The 19373-nt window shown below is 44.6% G+C and overlaps 1 protein-coding gene across 9 annotated transcripts in view; it reads right to left on the reverse strand.

Moving 5' to 3' along the window:
• CUNH8orf76 (chromosome unknown C8orf76 homolog) overlaps positions 1–19373 on the reverse strand; it is a 103252-nt gene that overhangs the window by 68176 nt on the left and 15703 nt on the right. For 5 of the 9 annotated variants that reach the window (XM_029565876.1, XM_029565877.1, XM_029565875.1 and 2 more), the window contains exons 4-5: positions 14988–15433; positions 9551–9683 (exon numbers count right to left, since the gene is read on the reverse strand). In XM_029565876.1, the coding sequence (XP_029421736.1) occupies positions 9551–9683; positions 14988–15433 (579 nt within the window). Of the gene's footprint in view, positions 1–6993; positions 7266–9550; positions 9684–14987; positions 15434–19373 lie in introns of those variants that run through there. The other 4 variants (XM_029565880.1, XM_008838000.3, XM_008838001.3 and 1 more) reach the window with 2 other exon arrangements.

Here is a 19373-nt window from a genome sequence, read left to right on the forward strand (position 1 = left end):
AGCTGAAAAAAATATCTTGGAATAAACCTGACCAAAGACAGTAAAGGCCTCTACAATAAAAATTCTAAATCTTTAAAGAAAAAGATTGAGGAAGACATAAGAAGATGGAAGGACCTCCCATGCTCATGGATTGGAAGAATTAATATTGTGAAAATGACCATCCTACCAAAAGCCATTTATAGATTCAAAGCAATACCAATCAAGAGCACCATGACATTTTTCATAGAATTGGAAAAAAAACCATCCTAAGATTCATATGTGTGTCCCAGGGGCCTGGTTCCTCCAAGGGGTGGGGTCTGCTGCAGAGAACAGACTGAGGAGAGTTAGCAACAGAGGGCGGGGCTTCTGGGCGCCATCTTGGACAGAAGCTGCAAACAGAGTGCAGCACCCGGGCACGCAAGAACAGAATGGCCCAGCATTTACTGACCTAGGGTGAGACTGTGGGCCCATGAGGCGTGGGCGAAAGCTGGTGGTGACTATGGGCAGGCTGATGGAGCAATCTGGAGTGGTGGGCTTGCAATCTGGAATGACAGGCTCTGAGCCGTGGTGCAGAGCTGAGCACCAGGTGTTCATTTCTTTGTGAGTCACTCCCCCCCCACACAGTATAAACCATAATAAATTCACATAAAGATATATGGTTTGTCTGATAGTGCAAGAGACCCTGAGAGAATGCAGGCAACAAAACTGGTGTAGTCAGCAGGATAAACAAACCACAGCCTTGAGGATGTGGGTTTGGGGAAGCAGCACTGTTCCTGCCACCTCTGTGGCAGTCAGCTGGGCTCTGATTCCCAAATCCAGGAGCAGCTGCCAGGATCCCAGGGGAGAGGGCAATCGAACCCCATATGCTTAATAGGGTTAGCGATAGTCACATGGGTTATACAATGGATTATAAAATCTGTAACTAAAAAGAAGCCAGTCACACAGAAGAGTGGGCCACAGCTGTGTTGTAAATGTGGGGGTATGTTGCAGGTATGTGAAGATTTGTTAAAGGTTATCGAGAGGCTAGAAAAACTTTTACCGGCTTTGGACACAAATGCAGAGAGGAAAGCTGAAAAGGATACAGAGGTCCTGACAGATCCAGTTTCAGAGCTTAAGAGAGAAGAAAACTGTACATTTTAACTTCTGTAAGGTCCAAGGACTCAGAGGAAAAGACAGATAATAGTAAAAAAGGAACAGGTGAAGCTGAAAAGACTATGGAAGTCCTGACAGAACCAGTTGCAGAGCTTGGGAGAAAAAAGGCTGGAAATTTTAACTTGTCCAAGTTAAAATGGTCCAGGACTCAGAGGTCCAAGGACTCAGAGAAAAAGACAGATAATAGTAAAAAAAAAAAAAAAAAATGACCTAAAAATAAAAGTAGCTAAAGCTGCCCCTCAGGGTCAACCATCAATACAAAAAGAAAAAACAGCTTACAGTGCTGTAGCTAGGAAATATTCCACACGGGAACTGTTAAAACTAAGAAAAACTTACAATCAAGCAATCGAAGAGCCCCTAGCCACATGGCTTGTGACAGTGTGGGACATGGGAGCAAATGATATCAGCCTAAGTCCTTCAGAAGCTTCACAGCTGAGTTATATAACCACCCAGATGTCCTTGTGATATAGGCTATTCAACCTAGGCCAATGCAGGGGGGAGCAGTCCTTAACGGGATGGCTGGTTTAAGGCATTAAAGGTACATGGTCATCAGCAAGGGAGACTTAAATGATTAGAAGGGACTAGAGGAATATAAAGGAGGGGCAGGCATTACTGAGAGAACTAGGTATGAGAAAAGCAATATATGATGTCTAGTTCACTGGGCCAGATAAGACTGTGTTCACCAGAGATATGAAGGAAAGCTTAATTCAGCTGAGACCTCAAGAATGGTATGGAGCTTTAATGGTTTTGCTAAGCCCTTTAATAGGACAGGATCTTTACAAAGTGAGAGAGGCTTTGGCAGATCTAAGTGACTCTGACCAACGTGTGAAACGTGTCTGTAGAATAACAGAACACCCTACAAGAGATATAAAAAAGACCAGACAGAAGGAATGGTCTGTTTGGGTTACTCGAAGACAAATGTTAAGCCTAAATTCCTAGGAAAAAAAAAATGATAGAAAACCAAATTCAAGACTAATGAGTTTCTGGAAGGCTTTAAAAACAGAACAGCTTACAAAAGGCATTCAAAGAATAAAACCCACAGGTGGTTAAGAATCCCCAAGCTTAAATAAGATGCATTTCTCAGGTCTGGAGAGATGGCTCAGCAGTTAAGAACACTGGTTGTTCTTGCAGAAGACCCAGGTTGGAATCCCAGCACCCACATGGCAGCAAACAACTGTCATAACTCCAGTTCCAGGGAATCCAACAGCCTCTTCCGAGAGCATTACACAACACTGGTGCACTTACCTACATGCAGGCATAACACTCATACACATAAAATAAAACATGTTTAAAAAAAGATGCATTTCTCTTCTAATAAAGACTATACTAGGGATGGAAGCAGTTTTTCCCACCCAGTTGTCCCTCAGCAGCCAGGTGTGGTCAAAGGAGAAATGACAGATATACCTACAGTCAGGAGGCAGACCCAGGGCCTGCCTGACTCAGGGAACCAACAGGTGCAGCAGGGCCAGAAGAAACCCCCTGCCTCCTTAGCCCAGTGCAGGGTCAGGCAACTGGAGCCAACACCTGTAAGTGTATCAAGAATAAAAGAATACAAAGAGACTCCATGTAAAATCCCCCAAGTGCAAAATGACTTCAAAGGGATAACTAAAAATGGTAAAGAGCTAACCAAATTAATGCCTTGTACCCATGCTACAGTACCTAACAAAGATCTATGGAGAAAACAACTGATACAAATTGACAAAACCCTTTCCATGCTGTGTGGGATCTTGACTATGATTGATTAAATATATAATGTTAACCTTCCTTCTAGTGTTTTACAGATGTGAAACCCATTTAAAAGATACCTGAAGCAAAGGCTGGCGATAGCTGTAAGACTCTTGAGAGTTTCATATAGGTTGGGTGAGATGAGGACAGAGACTCCCAAGCTCTACAACTGTGAAGAAAATCTACAGTACCAGGGTGGGTTGCCCCCCCCCCTTATTCACCAAGGCTATTGCCATTAATGTCAGTTGTACACTAGAAAGGTCGGTAAGGCCATGTTGCTGAAGACACTGCATGATATCAGCATGGGAGAAGAAGAGATGGAGCTGAGGCTAAGCCAAAAAACTCTACACCACTGGATGGACGATGTTCATAGTGCCAGAAGGCACTATGCAGATGGTTGGGGAAGAAAAGATCCCCTATGATTCTACTTAACAATAGACCCTGCATACTGCACACTATGAACATGCCAAGCAATTCCTGCAAGTGCAATAATGGTTCAACCAACATACGTAAAACTGATAAATTTCTAATTGGATAAGGCCCACTCCTGGGGTGAAACACACATCTGGTGCTGTAGACCAGGCCAATGCCTTGTGTTGAGAAAGGCTACAGGCCCTAGTGGGGAAGCCATCACAAGTATACTCTTTAATGAATATAGTACACCTACTGGGATATCGTCTAGGCATTTGTATTTATTTTCATGTTTGTTTAAATGTTTCTATTTCCTTCCATTTGTCTTTATAGTAGAAGACCTTGATAGATCCTGGCTCCAGTGTAAGGACTGTAAAATGTAAAAGAGAAAAGACGTTCACCAGCTCAAATGCCCATCACAGATTGTCCTTTGGGAGGAAGAGCTGAACACAGGGTTTCTCAGCGTACAAGAGGTCTATGTTGGTTCATGTTGTCAACTTGATGGGATCTGGAATCACCTAGGATCAGAACTTCTGGGTGTGTTTATAAGAGAATCTCCAGAGAGGTTTAACTGAGGGAAGACCCACTCTGAATGAAGGCAGCACCATTCCACGGGCTGGGGCCCCAGACTGAATAAAAAGGAGAAAGTGTGCTGAGCACCAGCATTCATCTCCTGCATCCTAACGGCAGATACAATGTAACCTGCTGCCTCATTCTCCCACCACTGTGTGGCAATGGACTGTGCCCTCAAATAAGCCAAAATAAGCCCTTCCTTAAGTTGCTTCTTGTCAGGTATTTGGTCACGGCAACGCAAGTCACAGCAACGAGAAAAGTAATGACTACAAAGTCCCACCCCACTCGGAGAGCACAGTTCCCAGCTGTGGCGGCCATGTACTCCCTTCCCAGTGAGTCACTCATTGGCAAGAGGGTGGAGGTGTGTGAACAGGCAGGTTTCAGGATAGTCACTGCCCGACTTAGTACCTTTCCCAAATGTGCTGGAAGTGACTGGGATGACTCAAGTGATGAAACCTACAGGTGCCCAATGCTCTCAATACCCTCTCCCATCCTCCCTGACAGCTGAAGCTTCAGAGCTCAGCAGGCCTGGTTGTCACATCAACATCCCACTGCTGAGAACATGGGGCGGAAGTGAGTTGTGTATATGATCCCTTGGAAACCACCTGACATTTAGGTGTAGGTGGGAGACCGTAGGGCTAAACACATGAAGCTTAGGTAAAGTTAGCAAGGGACTAGGATGGGGCTGCACCTGAGCGCTGGGGGAAAATGAGGCTTTCCATGAAGCCCAAATGTGCAGAGGGAAGGGGCTACAGAAAGAGAAACAGGCAGGTGTTCAAATTGCTTCAGACCTGCATCAGATTCAAAGCATATGAGCTTTGGGGCAAACCAAAAAAAGTCAGCAATTCTTAAAAGCAAAAGTTTAGTAAAATGCCTGGTATTCTGATCTAAGGACACAAGTGTAAACAAGACGGTTCCTGGTTTTACAAAATTTAGAATCTATCATGGAAAACAGCCATGAAAATAAGAGTCAAGGGACTTGAGCAAGGGAGTCCAGAGAGGAGATCCTAGCATCACTGGGGGTCAGGAAGCTAAACATAGGCAGGGACCTGTGAATTAGCCACCTGATGGGGTCCAGTTAAAGGAACGTAACCATGGACAGTAGCGCTCCAGGTACCACAGCTACCCTGTGAGGGGCGTGGCAAGCCACCTTAGTTTATGTTCCTGAGGGTGATCCAGCACTAGACTACAAACTCCACAACAGTCATGTCTACGTAGCTACCACACAATGTGTGACATGTAATACGAACTCAGTAAGTGATGGCCAGTGGCTGAATGGGCACTCAGTTGTTAATGGTTTCTAAATCTAGGAAGACTCTTAACTGTACAAAGTCTTTTATTTCACATTAGAGAGATTAAACTTGCATTTGCTGGTCAAGCTGACCAAGTCACTAAGAATCATCAGACTCTAGACAATTATTTGGGGAAGGGTAGTGGGAAAGGTGACTTGAGCAGGGTCAGTGGGAGAAATGCTGCTGACTGTACTTTTTGTCCAGGGCTAGAATCACCTCTCTGCTGAACAGAAGCTGAGCAGGACACCACAGATGATTGTGGGTTCACTGTCACATTCTACTAGTAAGGAGCAATTCTATCTGGACGATTCCTTCAGTAAGGGAATGGCCCTGTGTATGTGCAGATGGTGTTAGGGACCGTGACACATGGGGCTAAAGAATGCTACAAGGCTCCAGGCGCCTCATCCCTGTCTTGTGAAATGCTCTGCTTCAGACTTTCAGGATGTCTGCATAGCAACAGCCTTACAGGGAGCAATATGCAGGCTACTTACTGCCTGTTCTAACAGTCTGGGATTCCTAAACTCAGGGCTCCTCTCTTGTAGGGCAAGTTGGTGTATGTGTGTGACAGGAGGCATGAATGCACGCTCACCCTGTGACTGTGTGCAGCCAGTCTCCTGGGGACTTGAATGCAAAAGTAGCTGACGCAGATAGGCTGAGGCTCATCCTTCTAGCTGGGTGAGTGATAGGATCCTGTCTCTGACTCAGGAGTGTCCTGTCTTCTGCCAGCAGCCAGTAAGCTAGCAACTGACCTGTGAGCTTACAAGTAGGGCAAAACCTTTGCAGTTCCTGACACACCCTTTTTAATTAACTCTCACAATTTGGCATTCTTGGTCATTCCTGATAAATGTGGTTAACTGTGGGTTCTTATCTGCTAGCTGCTAGCTACAATATAGTAAACGTGTTTAAAAGACTAGAAAATCTAGGGGCTGGAGAGATGGCTCAGAGGTTAAGAACACTGTCCTTGCAAAAGAGCCGGGTTCGAATCCCAGTGCCCACATGGCAGCTAATAACTGTCTGTAACTCCAGTTCCAGGGGATCCGACAGCCTCTTCTGTCCTCCAGGGGCACTGCATGACACGGATGCACTTACCTACATGCAGGCATAACACTCACACACATAAAATAAAAATAATAAATAAAAATTTTTTTAAAAGGCTAGAAAGTCTAAAGGCCTTTGCTATGGTTTCAGTATGAGATATCCACACAAGCTCACTGTTGAAGTCTTGGTCCCCAGATGGGGACGCTATAAGGATGTGGTAGAGACTCTAACTGGGGAGGCCTGTCTGGGGGAAGCAGGTCACTGGGGGCATGTATCTTGTCCTGCAACCACCCCACCCCACTCTCTTTCTCTGTCTCTCCCTTTCTCTGCTTCTTGGCTACCACAAGGTGAGCAACTTTGCCAAGCCCTCCCCCATGAAGGACTAAAAATCTCTGAAACTATAAGCAAAAACCAATCCTCCCCTAAACTTATCTGTCAGATATTTTTGTTGCAGCAACATAAAAGTGAAATGTCCCTTTATTTGCTTTCCAAACAGGGATCTGCTAAACTGGCAGTCAGCCAGCAACACAGCACTTGAGGAGGACATCAAAAATCCAAAAAGAAAACAAAAACTAACAAAACTGAGCCAGGCGTGGTGGTGCATGCCTTTGATCCCAGCACTCGGGAGGCAGAGGCAGGTGGATGTCTGTGAGTTCAAGGCCAGCCTGGTCTACATAGTGAGTTCCAGGACAGCTGGGGCTACAGAGAGACCCTGTCTCAAAAAGACCAAAAAAAAAAAAAAAAAAAAAAAAAAAAACTAACAAAACTGAAAACAGGTGAAATAACCTGGAGAGAAACTATTTTTACAAAAAATATAATCATCTTTATTTCAGTTTTCCACGATTAAGCAGATCTTGTTGAGGTAAACAAGGGCGAATAATACAGTGCAAGCTGTTTTGGTTTTGAAATGGTCTGCTAAGCCAAGATCTGTATCTATCAAAGGCAGAAATGCTCTTTGATCTTTCTGAACCACTTGTCTTCAAATTCTTTGGAGGATGCGATCACCAAGCCAGTCAAGGCTGCAGGGCCAACACACTTCACCTCGGAGTGAAGTTCATCTTTTATTTTTTCTGGGACAATATCTTCCCCCATAACCTGTAGCAGGAGAGGGAATAAGAAAAAGAACTGTCCCAGTTGAAAAGGCAGCAAACACAGAGTGGAAGACGATTCATGCTGAGCAGCAACACTGTTCCCGCTGTTATCCAAGGGTCACGGGGGTCAGGTGCCCTGTTTCCACTCTCATCCTTCCCCAAGGGAAGGAATTCCTGCCATGCTAATGTGGCAGCTGCCCCACCAGGCCTCCTGGGAACAGAGTCAACCTTTGCATGCCAAAGAACATTCTGTTGTAAGAATGCATCTGTGCATTATGTATATGAGAGGGCATCAGATCCCTTGGAACTAGAGTTACAGACAGTTGTTAGCTGCCATGTGGGTGCTGGGAATCAAACCTGGGTCCTCTGCAGCAGCCAGTGCTTTTAACCACTAAGCCATTTCTCCAGCCCCCAAGTTTTTGTTTTTGTTTTTTTTAAACAATACATCTGTGATATTCTCTCTCCTGGAAAAAGGCAGAGGCTGAACAGGTGAGGGCAGAGTTTGGTTAGAATACAATGTGGGAGCCAGGGCCACTGAGCTATTTCCTGCAAGTTCACCAAAGAAGTCAAAGGCAAAGAATCAATCAGCAAGTTGCTCTGTCTACCTCGTATCTACCTAGAAAGAAACTCCAACACTCCAAAGTCAAAGCAACCTTGGGGACCTAGCACATACCCCCAGCAAAGGCCCAATACTGCTCCCTACTGGTCACAGTTACAATTCGGGGAACACAGGTCAAGGCCCTGGATTCTGACCTACAAGACATCACAAAGTTAGAAAAGCTTTACCTAATTAACCTCACCAAGTGGTCCTTTGGTAATGATAGTAAATTAAAATGAAGTCCAAACCCATTTCAGGTCATTCAGCACAAAAGGTTATGGTGCTGGGAATCAAACCTGGGTCCTCTGCAGCAGCCAGTGCTTTTAACCACTAAGCCATTTCTCCAGCCCCCAAGTTTTTGTTTTTGTTTTTTTTAAACAATACATCTGTGATATTCTCTCTCCTGGAAAAAGGCAGAGGCTGAACAGGTGAGGGCAGAGTTTGGTTAGAATACAATGTGGGAGCCAGGGCCACTGAGCTATTTCCTGCAAGTTCACCAAAGAAGTCAAAGGCAAAGAATCAATCAGCAAGTTGCTCTGTCTACCTCGTATCTACCTAGAAAGAAACTCCAACACTCCAAAGTCAAAGCAACCTTGGGGACCTAGCACATACCCCCAGCAAAGGCCCAATACTGCTCCCTACTGGTCACAGTTACAATTCGGGGAACACAGGTCAAGGCCCTGGATTCTGACCTACAAGACATCACAAAGTTAGAAAAGCTTTACCTAATTAACCTCACCAAGTGGTCCTTTGGTAATGATAGTAAATTAAAATGAAGTCCAAACCCATTTCAGGTCATTCAGCACAAAAGGTTATGTAACCATCTAGCAGGAATGCTGTACAAGGAATATAAGTCACACAGGTTTGAACTAAACTTACATGGTTCCGACATATTTGGAAATCTCATGTGTCCATGAAAACAGTCAGAAGCGCAATCAAAGAGTGGTTCTTCACAGATTACACAGTGTGTGTGCATGTTTTTCGAAGTATATGCTTGTGTGTGCACATGTGTGGGAGGTTGCATGTGCCCATACTCATACATGCACAGGCCAAAGGATGCCTTCCTCTAGCACTCTCTGCCTTATTCCTGAGACAGGGCCTCTCACTGAACCTTAAGCTTGCCATTTTGGTTAGGCTGGCTGGCCAGCAAGCTCATAGGATCCACCTATCGCTGTCCCCCAACTATGGCATTACAGGCACTTGCAACCATGCCTGACTTTTCCATGGGTGCTGGGCATCTGAACTGAGGGCCTCATGATTGTAGAGCAAGAACTCTTACCCACTGAGCTATCTCCCCAGGCCAAGAAGCCCTCCACCACTCTACCCATGAGAACACTCACCATGAGTTAAAAATTCAGCACTGAGCTGATGTGGCTCAGTGATACAGCATGCATAAGGCCCTGGGTTCTCCCAGCACCACAAAATAAATAAGTTAATTCAGCACTGAAACAAAGTGGCCATATTACTTAAGATTCAAAAGTGGGCAGGCGCTAACAAGACTGATGAGAACAAGAAATCCAGCTATGCACAGTTCTAGCATAGGGCAGGGGAGTGATGATGAACAGCTGGTATGATGACTTGGGTAACCAAAAGGTACGCAAAGGATGTAAGTCCTTCCAGAGACACAATCTGGTCCTGTAAAGCAAAAGTGCCGTGACCTTTGCTTTACATATGCCCAAGGGAACACTCACCTCCTCTATCAACAGCAGAGCATCTTCTGTGAAGCTGAATCCCTTCATTTTATCTGCAATTTCCTGCTGGGTCCTCAAGTTCTTCTCCAAAGCAAATGATGTTTGCTGAGGTTGGGTGAGCTGAAGCAAAAGCCTGAAAAACCAGAAAGTCCCAGAGTTTGGGCTCCACCACAGGACAGCAGCAGAGCTTGTAGGGAGCCTGACGTTCTCCTCTGGGCTAGAGAAGGCTCCTGGCCTCACCAGACCTACAGCTCCTGACTCTGAATAAGCTGCCTCCCTTTATATTTGAGACAGACCTTTTCTAAATAAGGGTTAGGAGCAACACCTCAAAAGAGCAGCCAGGTGTGATGTTTGAGGGTAGCCTAGGCTACACAGTAAGGGTCTAACTGGAAAACAAACAAAAGGCTTCCTGTGGAAGGCAGGTGGCTGAAAGGAAAAACAACATATTGAGAACAAGCTTTCAGTCAGACTCTAGTCACACAGCGTCCTGGTTTGTTCCTGTGACATCAGGAACAGTGAATATCCTGTAAAGCCCAAAGAGACCGGACCTCAAGGCCTACTTAACTTTGCTGGCATGCGTCAGGACCAAAACAGGGCTGAACCTCTGATGACCACTTTCAATGGCTTTACCAATGTCCCCAGTGACTGTCATTCTTTCTTCCCCTCTGAGCTTGACCCTGTTTCCCAATGAGGAGCTCTGGTTAGACATCCCACAGGCACCTAAATCTCAGGACATCAAACTCAAATCATTCCTTGCACCCTGAATCTGCCCTGCCCATCCTCTTGCATGCTCCATTGTCAGCAAAAGGCACCAGACACACACCTCCTCCATGCACCCAGGGTAGACTCTTTTCAGTCTCCTCCTCACCCCTATCCTTCCCATACACTCAGCAGGTCACCAAGTGTTATGTGGTCCATACTGTACTGACACCCTTTTCTTCTTTTATCACCACTGCTCTCGCCGAGGTCAGATCCATCAATGATTAGTTATTCCACCGCCTCTCCATTGTTGCCCAAAGCTCCAAGGGGCTTCTTCCAGCCCATGATCTCAGCCCCCTTCTCTGGATCACAGATCTGATCATGCTCCAATCCAAAGCCTTCAAAGACTCTTTGGGCCTTCAGCACAAGGACCAGAGCTTTAAGATGACACCCAAGCCAGGAGTTGTGGCACATGACTAGAATCTTGGCACTGGGGAGGCTAAAGGAGCATTACAAGTTCCAGGTCAACCTGAGTTGCCTATCAAACCCTGCCTGAAGAAAAATCAATAAGCAAAAAATGACACCTAAAGTCTTATGCTAATAAAAAAACAAATACAGGGCTGGAGAGAGACTTCAGTGGTTGAAAGCACTGGCTGTTGTTACAGAGGCTCTGTGCTATATAGAGTGTGAGCCCAGCCCATGGCAGCTAACACCTGTCCATGACTCCAGTTCCAGAGCATCCAACACCCTCTTCTGGCCTCGCTGGGCTTTGCGTGCACGGGTGCACTTACATATATCAGGCAAAAACACTCATACAGGTAAAACAACAAAAATCCAAGTCAAGTACTAAGAACTAATAACAGGTACCTACTACAGACCACACTGTCTCAGCAGGTACCTTAGATAACTAAGTCTATGACCTCATGCAGTAGGCATTTTCCCCATTCCTCCATCTGGTGAGATAAGGATCTGGAGCCCAGAACTTAGGCAATTTGTGCAAGGTCACACAGCTGGCAAGCAGAGCAGTCTAGGCGCTTGTGCTCAACATCAGTCATTTATTGAAGTTCTTCAAAACCAGAGATGACTTCAAGGTCCAACTTCTCTGCCCTGGAACTGTGGTCTACAGCCCACCTAGAGCCCCCACCATACTGCTGCCTGGTGACCGCTGCCAGGTGACTGCTGCCCAGTGACTGCTCCCCTGCCCCTGCTCTCTTCCTCTCAGCATTGAATACCTTCTTCCTGAATCAGAGCTCTGATCATGCTCCAGGCCAAAGCCTTCAAATACGCTTTAGGCCTTCACTTCAGCATAAGGATCAGATCTTTAAGATGACACCTAAGGGGAATATAACATTCCATGTACTGTGGAGCTCTAGGACTCTGGGGCCATAAATGAGACCCTAACATGTAACCCAGAAGATCATGGGGATTAATGTGAAATAATGTGTCCAAGTATCCATACTTAGTGCCCAGTTGATAAGCACTCCTTCCTAGGACTTTCCGATGGGAGCACCAGCCTAAAGGGCGGCTTCTTCCCTTAGGCTGGTCCATATGGCATTCTGCTCACATTATAAGGTACTACTCAGCACCTGTGAACCAGCACAGCGAGTACTGAAAGGGACTGTTTTGGTTTTTTTTTAAATATTTTATTATTTTTATTTTATGCGTATGAGTGTATTGCCTACATGTATGTGAGTGCACCCATGTTGTGCAATGCCATGGAGGTCAGAAGAGGGCTTCGGATTCCCCTGGAACTGGAGTCAAGGACGGTTCGTAGCTGCCATGTGGGTGCTGGGAATCGAACCCGGGTCCTCTGCAAGAGCAGTCAGTGCACTTAACCGCTGAGCCATCTCTCCAGCCCCTGAAAGGGACTGTTTGTTATTAACCATCTTTATGATTACTGCATTAAGAAAGGGTTTAGCATAATAAAACTGACATAGTAGGAGACTAGAGAGATGGCTCAGCAGGTAAAAAGTGTATACTGCTCTTCCAGGGGACCTGAGTTTGATTCTCAACACCCTGAGAGCTCACAACCACCTGTAACTCCAGCACTGCACTCACCTGCACAAACCCACAGATATATACACATAATTAAAAATAAAAAGAAAAGAAAAAATATTTTTAATGTACTGAATAAAAGTGACATAGGTTGGAGAGATAGCTCAGTGGTTAAAAGCACTGGCTACTCTTATAGAGGACCCGAGTTCAGTTCTCAGCAACTACGTGACAGCTAACAACTGTCTGTAACTCCAGTTCCAGGGGACACAGCTCTTCTGGCTTCCAAGGGCACTACACAACATGGGTGCACTTACATACATGCAGGTTAAACACTTGCGTTGGATAGCTTTAGTGTCAACTTGACACACCTGGGTTGAGGGAGCCTCTATTGAACTGGCCTGTGGCCATACCTGTAGAGCATCTTCTTGATTGTTGAGTGATGTGGGAGGGCCCAGCCCACTGTGGGTGGTGCCACCCCTGGACAGGTGGACCTACGTGATATAAGAAAGCAGGCTGAGCAGGGGCCAGGAGAAGAAGCCAGTAAGCAGCGTTCCTCCATTGCCTGTGCTCCAGCTCCTGCCTCCAGATTTCTGCCTTGATTTCCTACCTTGGGCTCCCTGATGAACTGTGACCTGGGAGTTGTAAGTCAAATAAACCCTTTCCTCCCAAGTTGGTAGTGGTCAGAGTAGTTGTTTTCCTTTTTTCTTTTTTTTTTTGAGACAGAGTCTCCCAGACAGAGTCTCTAGACCCAGCGGGCCTAGATTTGCTATGGAGACCAGGCTGGCCTCGAACTCAGAGATTTTGCTTGCCTCTGCCTCCCGAGTGCTGGGATTAAAGGCATGCACCACCACGCCCAGCTGGTCAGAGTATTTTTGTCACAGCAATGGAGAAACAAACTAGGACAACACTCATACACATAAAATAAAAATAATAAAATATAAAGAAAACCAAAACAAAATAATGACATAATCAATGCTAAATAAGCAAGTGCTAAGTCAATTTTTAAAATTTACCAAAAACATGCCACTTCTTGGATAAGTGTTAATGAATTCTCCAGAATTAAAAAGAATCTCTATGTTCCATCAGATGTCTGTTTCTTCGGTTACAAACTCTAGGACTTGTCAAGTGTATTTCCCCTCTCCTTTACCTTCAAGTTTATATAAGGAAGGATCCAAAACACTAGGAGTCCCCAGAAGCCATAGGAAAGCTCTGCAGAATGAGTCAAGCACTGACTCTTTAGCAGCATCAAACCAAGGGCAAAGTCTCTTCAGAGGTCTGTGGTTTTCTGATTTTAACATTGATCTTAAGCAATAACAAAAGCTGTATTTTTGTATTTACTTTTTGTTTTTTCAAAATGGGTCTCCTGTTGGTTCTTTTTACCTCCTGCATGCACTGTCTCTACAAGCTGCTGGAAGTGGGCACTTGCTGTTTTCACTGCATTGACCCTCCTGTAGATGGTCCCATAACCTCCTCATGACACCATGGCATAAGGGACTGTGGGTTCCCAATCTAGGAGTGAGCTGCTCTGCACAGGAGTGTTTCCTTCAGTAGATGCTGTCCCAAGCTATCCATCCAGGGGGCCTAACCCACCCTCCCTCCTCTCACTGTGAGACTTTTTTTTCTTGTTTTGTTTCTTTGAGATAGGGTCTCACTAGATAGCCCACACTGGCCCCAAACTCATGATCCTCAAACCTCAGGCTTTTGAGGCTGGGATTCCGGACCTGTACCAATAGTATTATAAAATACTTTAACATTTGATTTGTGGCCTGCTGTAGTTTAGTATTCATTTTCCTGATGATCAACAGGTTGGGCTTTCTCATATTAACAGAACATTAGAAATCCTCACATCAATTTTTGTTTTATTTTATTTTTGAAACGGTCTCCCTGTAGCCCCAGATGGCCTCGAACTAGGTACTGTAGACCAGGCTGGCCTCGATCTCTCAGAGATCTGCCTGCCTCTTTCTCCTGAGCACTGGGATTAAAGGCATATGCCAGCACCTAGGCCATTTTTTTTTTTTTAATGTGTCTGCATGCATGTAAGTTCACCCATGTCATACAATGCCTGTTGTAGGTCAGAAGAGGGCATCAGATTCCTTGGAACTGGCGTTACAGATGATTCTTAGCAGTCATGTGAGTTCTGAGAACTAAGCCTAGGTCTTCTGCAAGAACAACCAGTGCTCTTGATCACTGAGCCGTCTCTCAAATCTCTTTCTTAGTAAACAGTGCAGTAATAAGCATGAATGCACAAGTATCTTTGTGACATGTTGGCTTAGAATCTTTCAAGTCTATACCCAGGAGTGACATGGTGGAGCTGGGTGATACAACAGTTCTATTTCGGGTTTTTGGTTGCGGGGGGTTGTTTGTTTTGTTTTTTGAGACAGGGTTTCTCTGTAGCCCCAGCTGACCTGGAACTCACTACGTAGACCTCACTATATAGAACTCACTACGTAGATGAAGGCTGGCCTCCATCTCACAGCGATCTGCCTGCCTCTGCCTCTGCCTCTGCCTCTTGAGTACTGGGATTGAAGGAGCACAGCTTATTTTTGGCTTTTCTGAGGAACCCCATATTGATTTCCATAGTGTCTGTACCTGTTAATATTTCCTCCAGCCTTGTACAGGCTTCACCTTTCCCTACTACTTTGTAGGCTACTTTAAAAATTAATTTAAAAAGAACTCTTTCCTCCTTAAACAAACCCTCTTTCCCCAAGTTGATTTGGTATGCTGGTGCGGCCTCTCAGCTTACCTGGTTCGAATCAAAGCAGCGCACGCTGTCATCTGAGCCTCCACCCACATCGCTTCTCTTCCAGCTGACAGACAGTTCTGAGTATTTTCTGCTTTCTCAACCTTCCCTCGATGGCTGCTATTTGCTCCCGTGGAAAACACCGAGCTCTCAGGCAAGGTTTCAGGCAAACTCAAAAGACAGTCTTCTCCCAACGAGGATTTGATAGCTTTGTCATTCAAGGAGAAATGTTTCTGTTGCCGAGATGACGCACATGATGCTGGTAGAGCTGGCCCCAGACTCAGATAAGCCTTTGCCAGTTTGTGCCAGATCCAAGGATTCAAAGGATGCAAAGAAATCAGTTTTTGCAGGCAGAAAATTGTCTTCTCCAAGTTCTGCAAACTTGAACAAACAGCAAGCTGGAGGTAGAGCACAGTAGTTAAATGGTCTGTGTTGGTTGCTTTATTTTCCTAAGGAGAAAAAAATGTGAAAAACCCTTGAGCTACTGTGGGAATGACTTTTATAAATGGGTATAATCTAGACTAATAAATTTTAATTAAGTCCAGCAAAACCATGTGTTCTTGTGCCTTGTGACCTGGGCACCTGATCTCATCTCTTTGACAACCTCAGTTTGGTACTCCACTCTGAAAAATAATGAATGAATGTGCTTGAGAATGAATATATGGAAGCACCGAAAGCCATGCAACCATCTCCATTGCATACGGTGGAGACTGGGAAGGATGTGACCTTGGGTGAATGAGATATTCTAGAACTAGCGATGAAAAAGCCAATGGTCTGTTAAGATTAGGTGAAGTCAAGCTTCTACTTCCCCTATTGAAGCTGAAACTTCAATAGAAGAAACAATTTTGAATAAAATCACAGGTAGGGTTGAGCTCCAGGACACGGTTCCAGAAACATGGTTTCAGAGAGAGAGCTCCATCAGCACAGTTCCAGGAGACAGATGGTTCCAAGAGATCTCTAGGGGAAACAAGTGTCCTCAAGTTCAGGCCCACTTAGGCACCAAATCCTTTTAAATTCCATGTACTTTTAATAAGATGATGCTGTACAGCAGTCTCTTCTGCATGAAATAGCTACCATAATTATGACTTCAGCTGTGCCTGATCTCTAAACATCATTACAACTGGGTTTGTTGTCAGTTGTGCTCATTCATTAAAGGAGGGCCAAACAGGGTCATCAGACCCTCACCGGAGTATCCAGCCATCAGCCCAGCCAACTGTATGTAATTTGGCCCTAATCACACATGGTGTCCAGGATTTGGGGAGGCTAAATTATACAATCTGGGGAAGGCTAGGAAGAGAAGGCATGACCCATGCTGGGTAAAAGCTTTCCAGTGTGCATACCCTCAGGTCATACATATACCTCAGCAACCCCTCAGTTAGCTCAGTAAGTAAGCTCAGTAAATTCATTGGTTCCCCAGTAAAACTTTAATCAAACATTGGCTTGACCATAGAACTTAAAAGGGAATAAGCATTGCTTATTATCCCCAGGAAAAGAATTCTCACAACAGATGGAAAATTGGTTAATGCTATTATGTCTCATACTTACTTAAAAGAGAAAGAAAACGAGAATGTAAAAGATGTTAAAAGGTTATGGGAATGGAAATATTTTCCAAAATAGAAAAAATGAGAAAGCCTAAGCAAGTGATGATGGTCTGTGTAGGTTTGTTATATAAAGAATGAGACAAAAATAAAATACACATAATCTTAAAATTTCTAAGGTCATAGTTTAGTCAAGTGGTTTAAGGAACATATGTATCTAGTCAAGGTTTATCTGAGAATATTTGTTTTTTTACCCAAGCTTCTATCTACACAGCACATGATAATTAAAAGTACCAGACTGGTAGAACTAACCTTATTGGATGTTTGACAGTCATACTTTGAGGCCTATACTAATGTGGTCAGAGGGACTTAAAGGACAGTTTTTGCTCCTTGCCCTCCTAGGTCAACTAGTTCCAGGGGACTATGAGCATCTCTCAAAATGTCCTGTAACTGTGGTGAGTCACCTGTCCTCTTGTTCAGGAAGGACATGGAGACCCCATGAGATGGACTTGAACCAGTGTCCAGTCTACAAAGAGGAGGGTCAACTCAGAGGAAACATCTCATTCATGCTTCCAAATGAAGCCAGACATGGTCAAACAGGATCTTTGACTTATCTTCACATATACAGAACTGGTAAAAGAAAGGTGCCAGGAGTTCCTTCCAAGCCCATGTGACCCCTGAGGAACAAATCCTCAAATGGTCTTAAGAGTAAAAATAAATTGGTTTATCTGGGCCAACTGTAGAGTCTTAAACACCCAAAAGGAAAGTATAACCAAAATTAATGGGGTCAATATAATTTTTAAGAGTCCACATGTATAGCTAAAAGCTACATAACAAGAAACAATGCCAGACAGGAGATACCTTCCTTTGAGCTGTTGGTCAGGGTGGCCTTTTGTTCCCAACCAGAAAGTGCTGCTCAGGTGTAAGACTTCAAATCTTGGCCTCCAATACTGTAGTGCCCACCTGTAGCTAAGGGAGACAACCAGCTATTGTTCTAAAACAATGGATAAATTTGTTTTCTCCCCCTATCTAGAAGCCTTTGAGAGGGAACCGACACTGATTCTAACCACTTCAACAGCTATCAAAATATCTGAAAGCAAATCCTAAATCCATCACTCTCCGAGTCCAGCCTTGGAAGACAAAAGAAAAATGAGGAGGAACCCAATAGAGGGATGCTTTTGGAAGCCCTTGTCAAGAAATTCTAATGGACTCTCATATGAACATTTGAAAATTGCCCTGTTCTGACTTTTTTCTAGTTCCCTGTCTAGAACTTGTAATGCTAATTAATTACTCTTGCCTTTACTTCTCCTTCACATCTCCTATTTACTATTCAAAGACTTTCATTTCCTCCTTAATATAAGAGTTATTCGACTTGGGAGTCTTTTAGATAGACCTATTGAAGGGGTACTCCAATTGCCTCACCCTACATCCCTGTTCAGCATGGAAGAAGCCAGAGCGGTCTGTGTCCCAATTCCCTATCCACAAGTTGGGTAACCCCTTCAGAGCATGATAAGAATGGGAGATAGGAATTGGCTAGGCAGTTAGAGTAAAGAGACACCAAAGAAAAGTAGCCAGTTTCTTGGCTAAAAGTCACAATGTCCTTGGACCTCTTAGCAACACACTCCATTCCAAAGGCCAAAAATGCAGAAAGTATTTGTGAGTTTTTATCTGATCCTTAAAAGATTTTAGGGTTACCTCTTCAGAGGGGGGAATGTTAGAGTAGTCAAAAGGCCCATTGGGAAAAAAAAAAAAAAAACAAGAAGGAGTACATGAAGCCGTCAGAAAAAAGTGATGGGGAGAAATGGGAAGAGTTAGAGGGGAGGGAGTGGGCATGGATTTGATCAAAATACCTTATATGCATGTATGAAATTCTCAATAAATTATTTAAAAATAAATAAATTTAAGAGTTAAGCTATTTGTCCAGGTGATCCTAATGTCAGCACAGTACTCCTGCAAGCTACAAAATGTTTTCCAGATAAAAATGAACATACCTAAAAGCCCAAGTTGTACTGTTATAAATTAGAAGTACTTTCAAATAGCTATGCAAGTCAAAGAACTTAATACACTTTAACAGATTTCATGTTTGAAACCATAAACCTAGTGTTAGGGTTCCAAAGAGCAGCAGTTTCCCCCCTCCCCAACAGGGACCTCACCTTGACCTTTGGAGTCAAGGGAAACAAACTCTGCTGAGAAGCAGCCTGCCTTTCCTCTGACCTCCAAAGATAAGCAGATTCTACCTGATAACCAGAGATTTTAGAAGCTGTTTTTCTCTCATCTTAAGAGGGAAAAAGTAAACACTTCCACACCCTAATCCTACCTGCTTCCCCCTCCCTGATTTCTCCCCCAAACATTCCCCCCTTCCACACCCTAAAGCCCCCATATATAAAGTCCCAGCTCACAACCTGTGGGCGGACATCCTATCCTATCCTTCCCTTTTCCCTTCCCTTTTCCCTTTTCCCTTTTCCCTTCCCTTCCCTTCCCATCCCATCTTTCCCTTCCCTGAGGGAAAGGTGCCCTGTGCAAAATAAATCTGTATCCCACTGAGAATTCCATCTGTGCCTCGGTGCCTTCCTCCATCCGTGCCGCTCGCTCCCACCCGCTCTCTACCTATCAGATGGTGCCAAAACCCGGCTCTTACTTCAAGGGACCTCGCACGTAAAACTTTCGGACTCGCTTGTCGTTACTGGCCTCTGCGAACACCACTAATTCAGCATTAAGGTACACTTCCACCCTCTATCTCTATCCCCTCTCCCGTTCCTTTCAGCTCTCTCTCCCTCTCTCCCTCTCTCTCTCTCCCTCTCTCTCTCCCCTTTCCCCTTCACTACTCTCTGCCCGTTCTCTTTTCATCTCC

This window comes from Nannospalax galili, unplaced genomic scaffold (assembly GCF_000622305.1).
Source record: "Nannospalax galili isolate Female #2095 unplaced genomic scaffold, S.galili_v1.0 scaffold17, whole genome shotgun sequence".
NCBI classification, from domain to species: Eukaryota; Metazoa; Chordata; class Mammalia; order Rodentia; family Spalacidae; genus Nannospalax; species Nannospalax galili.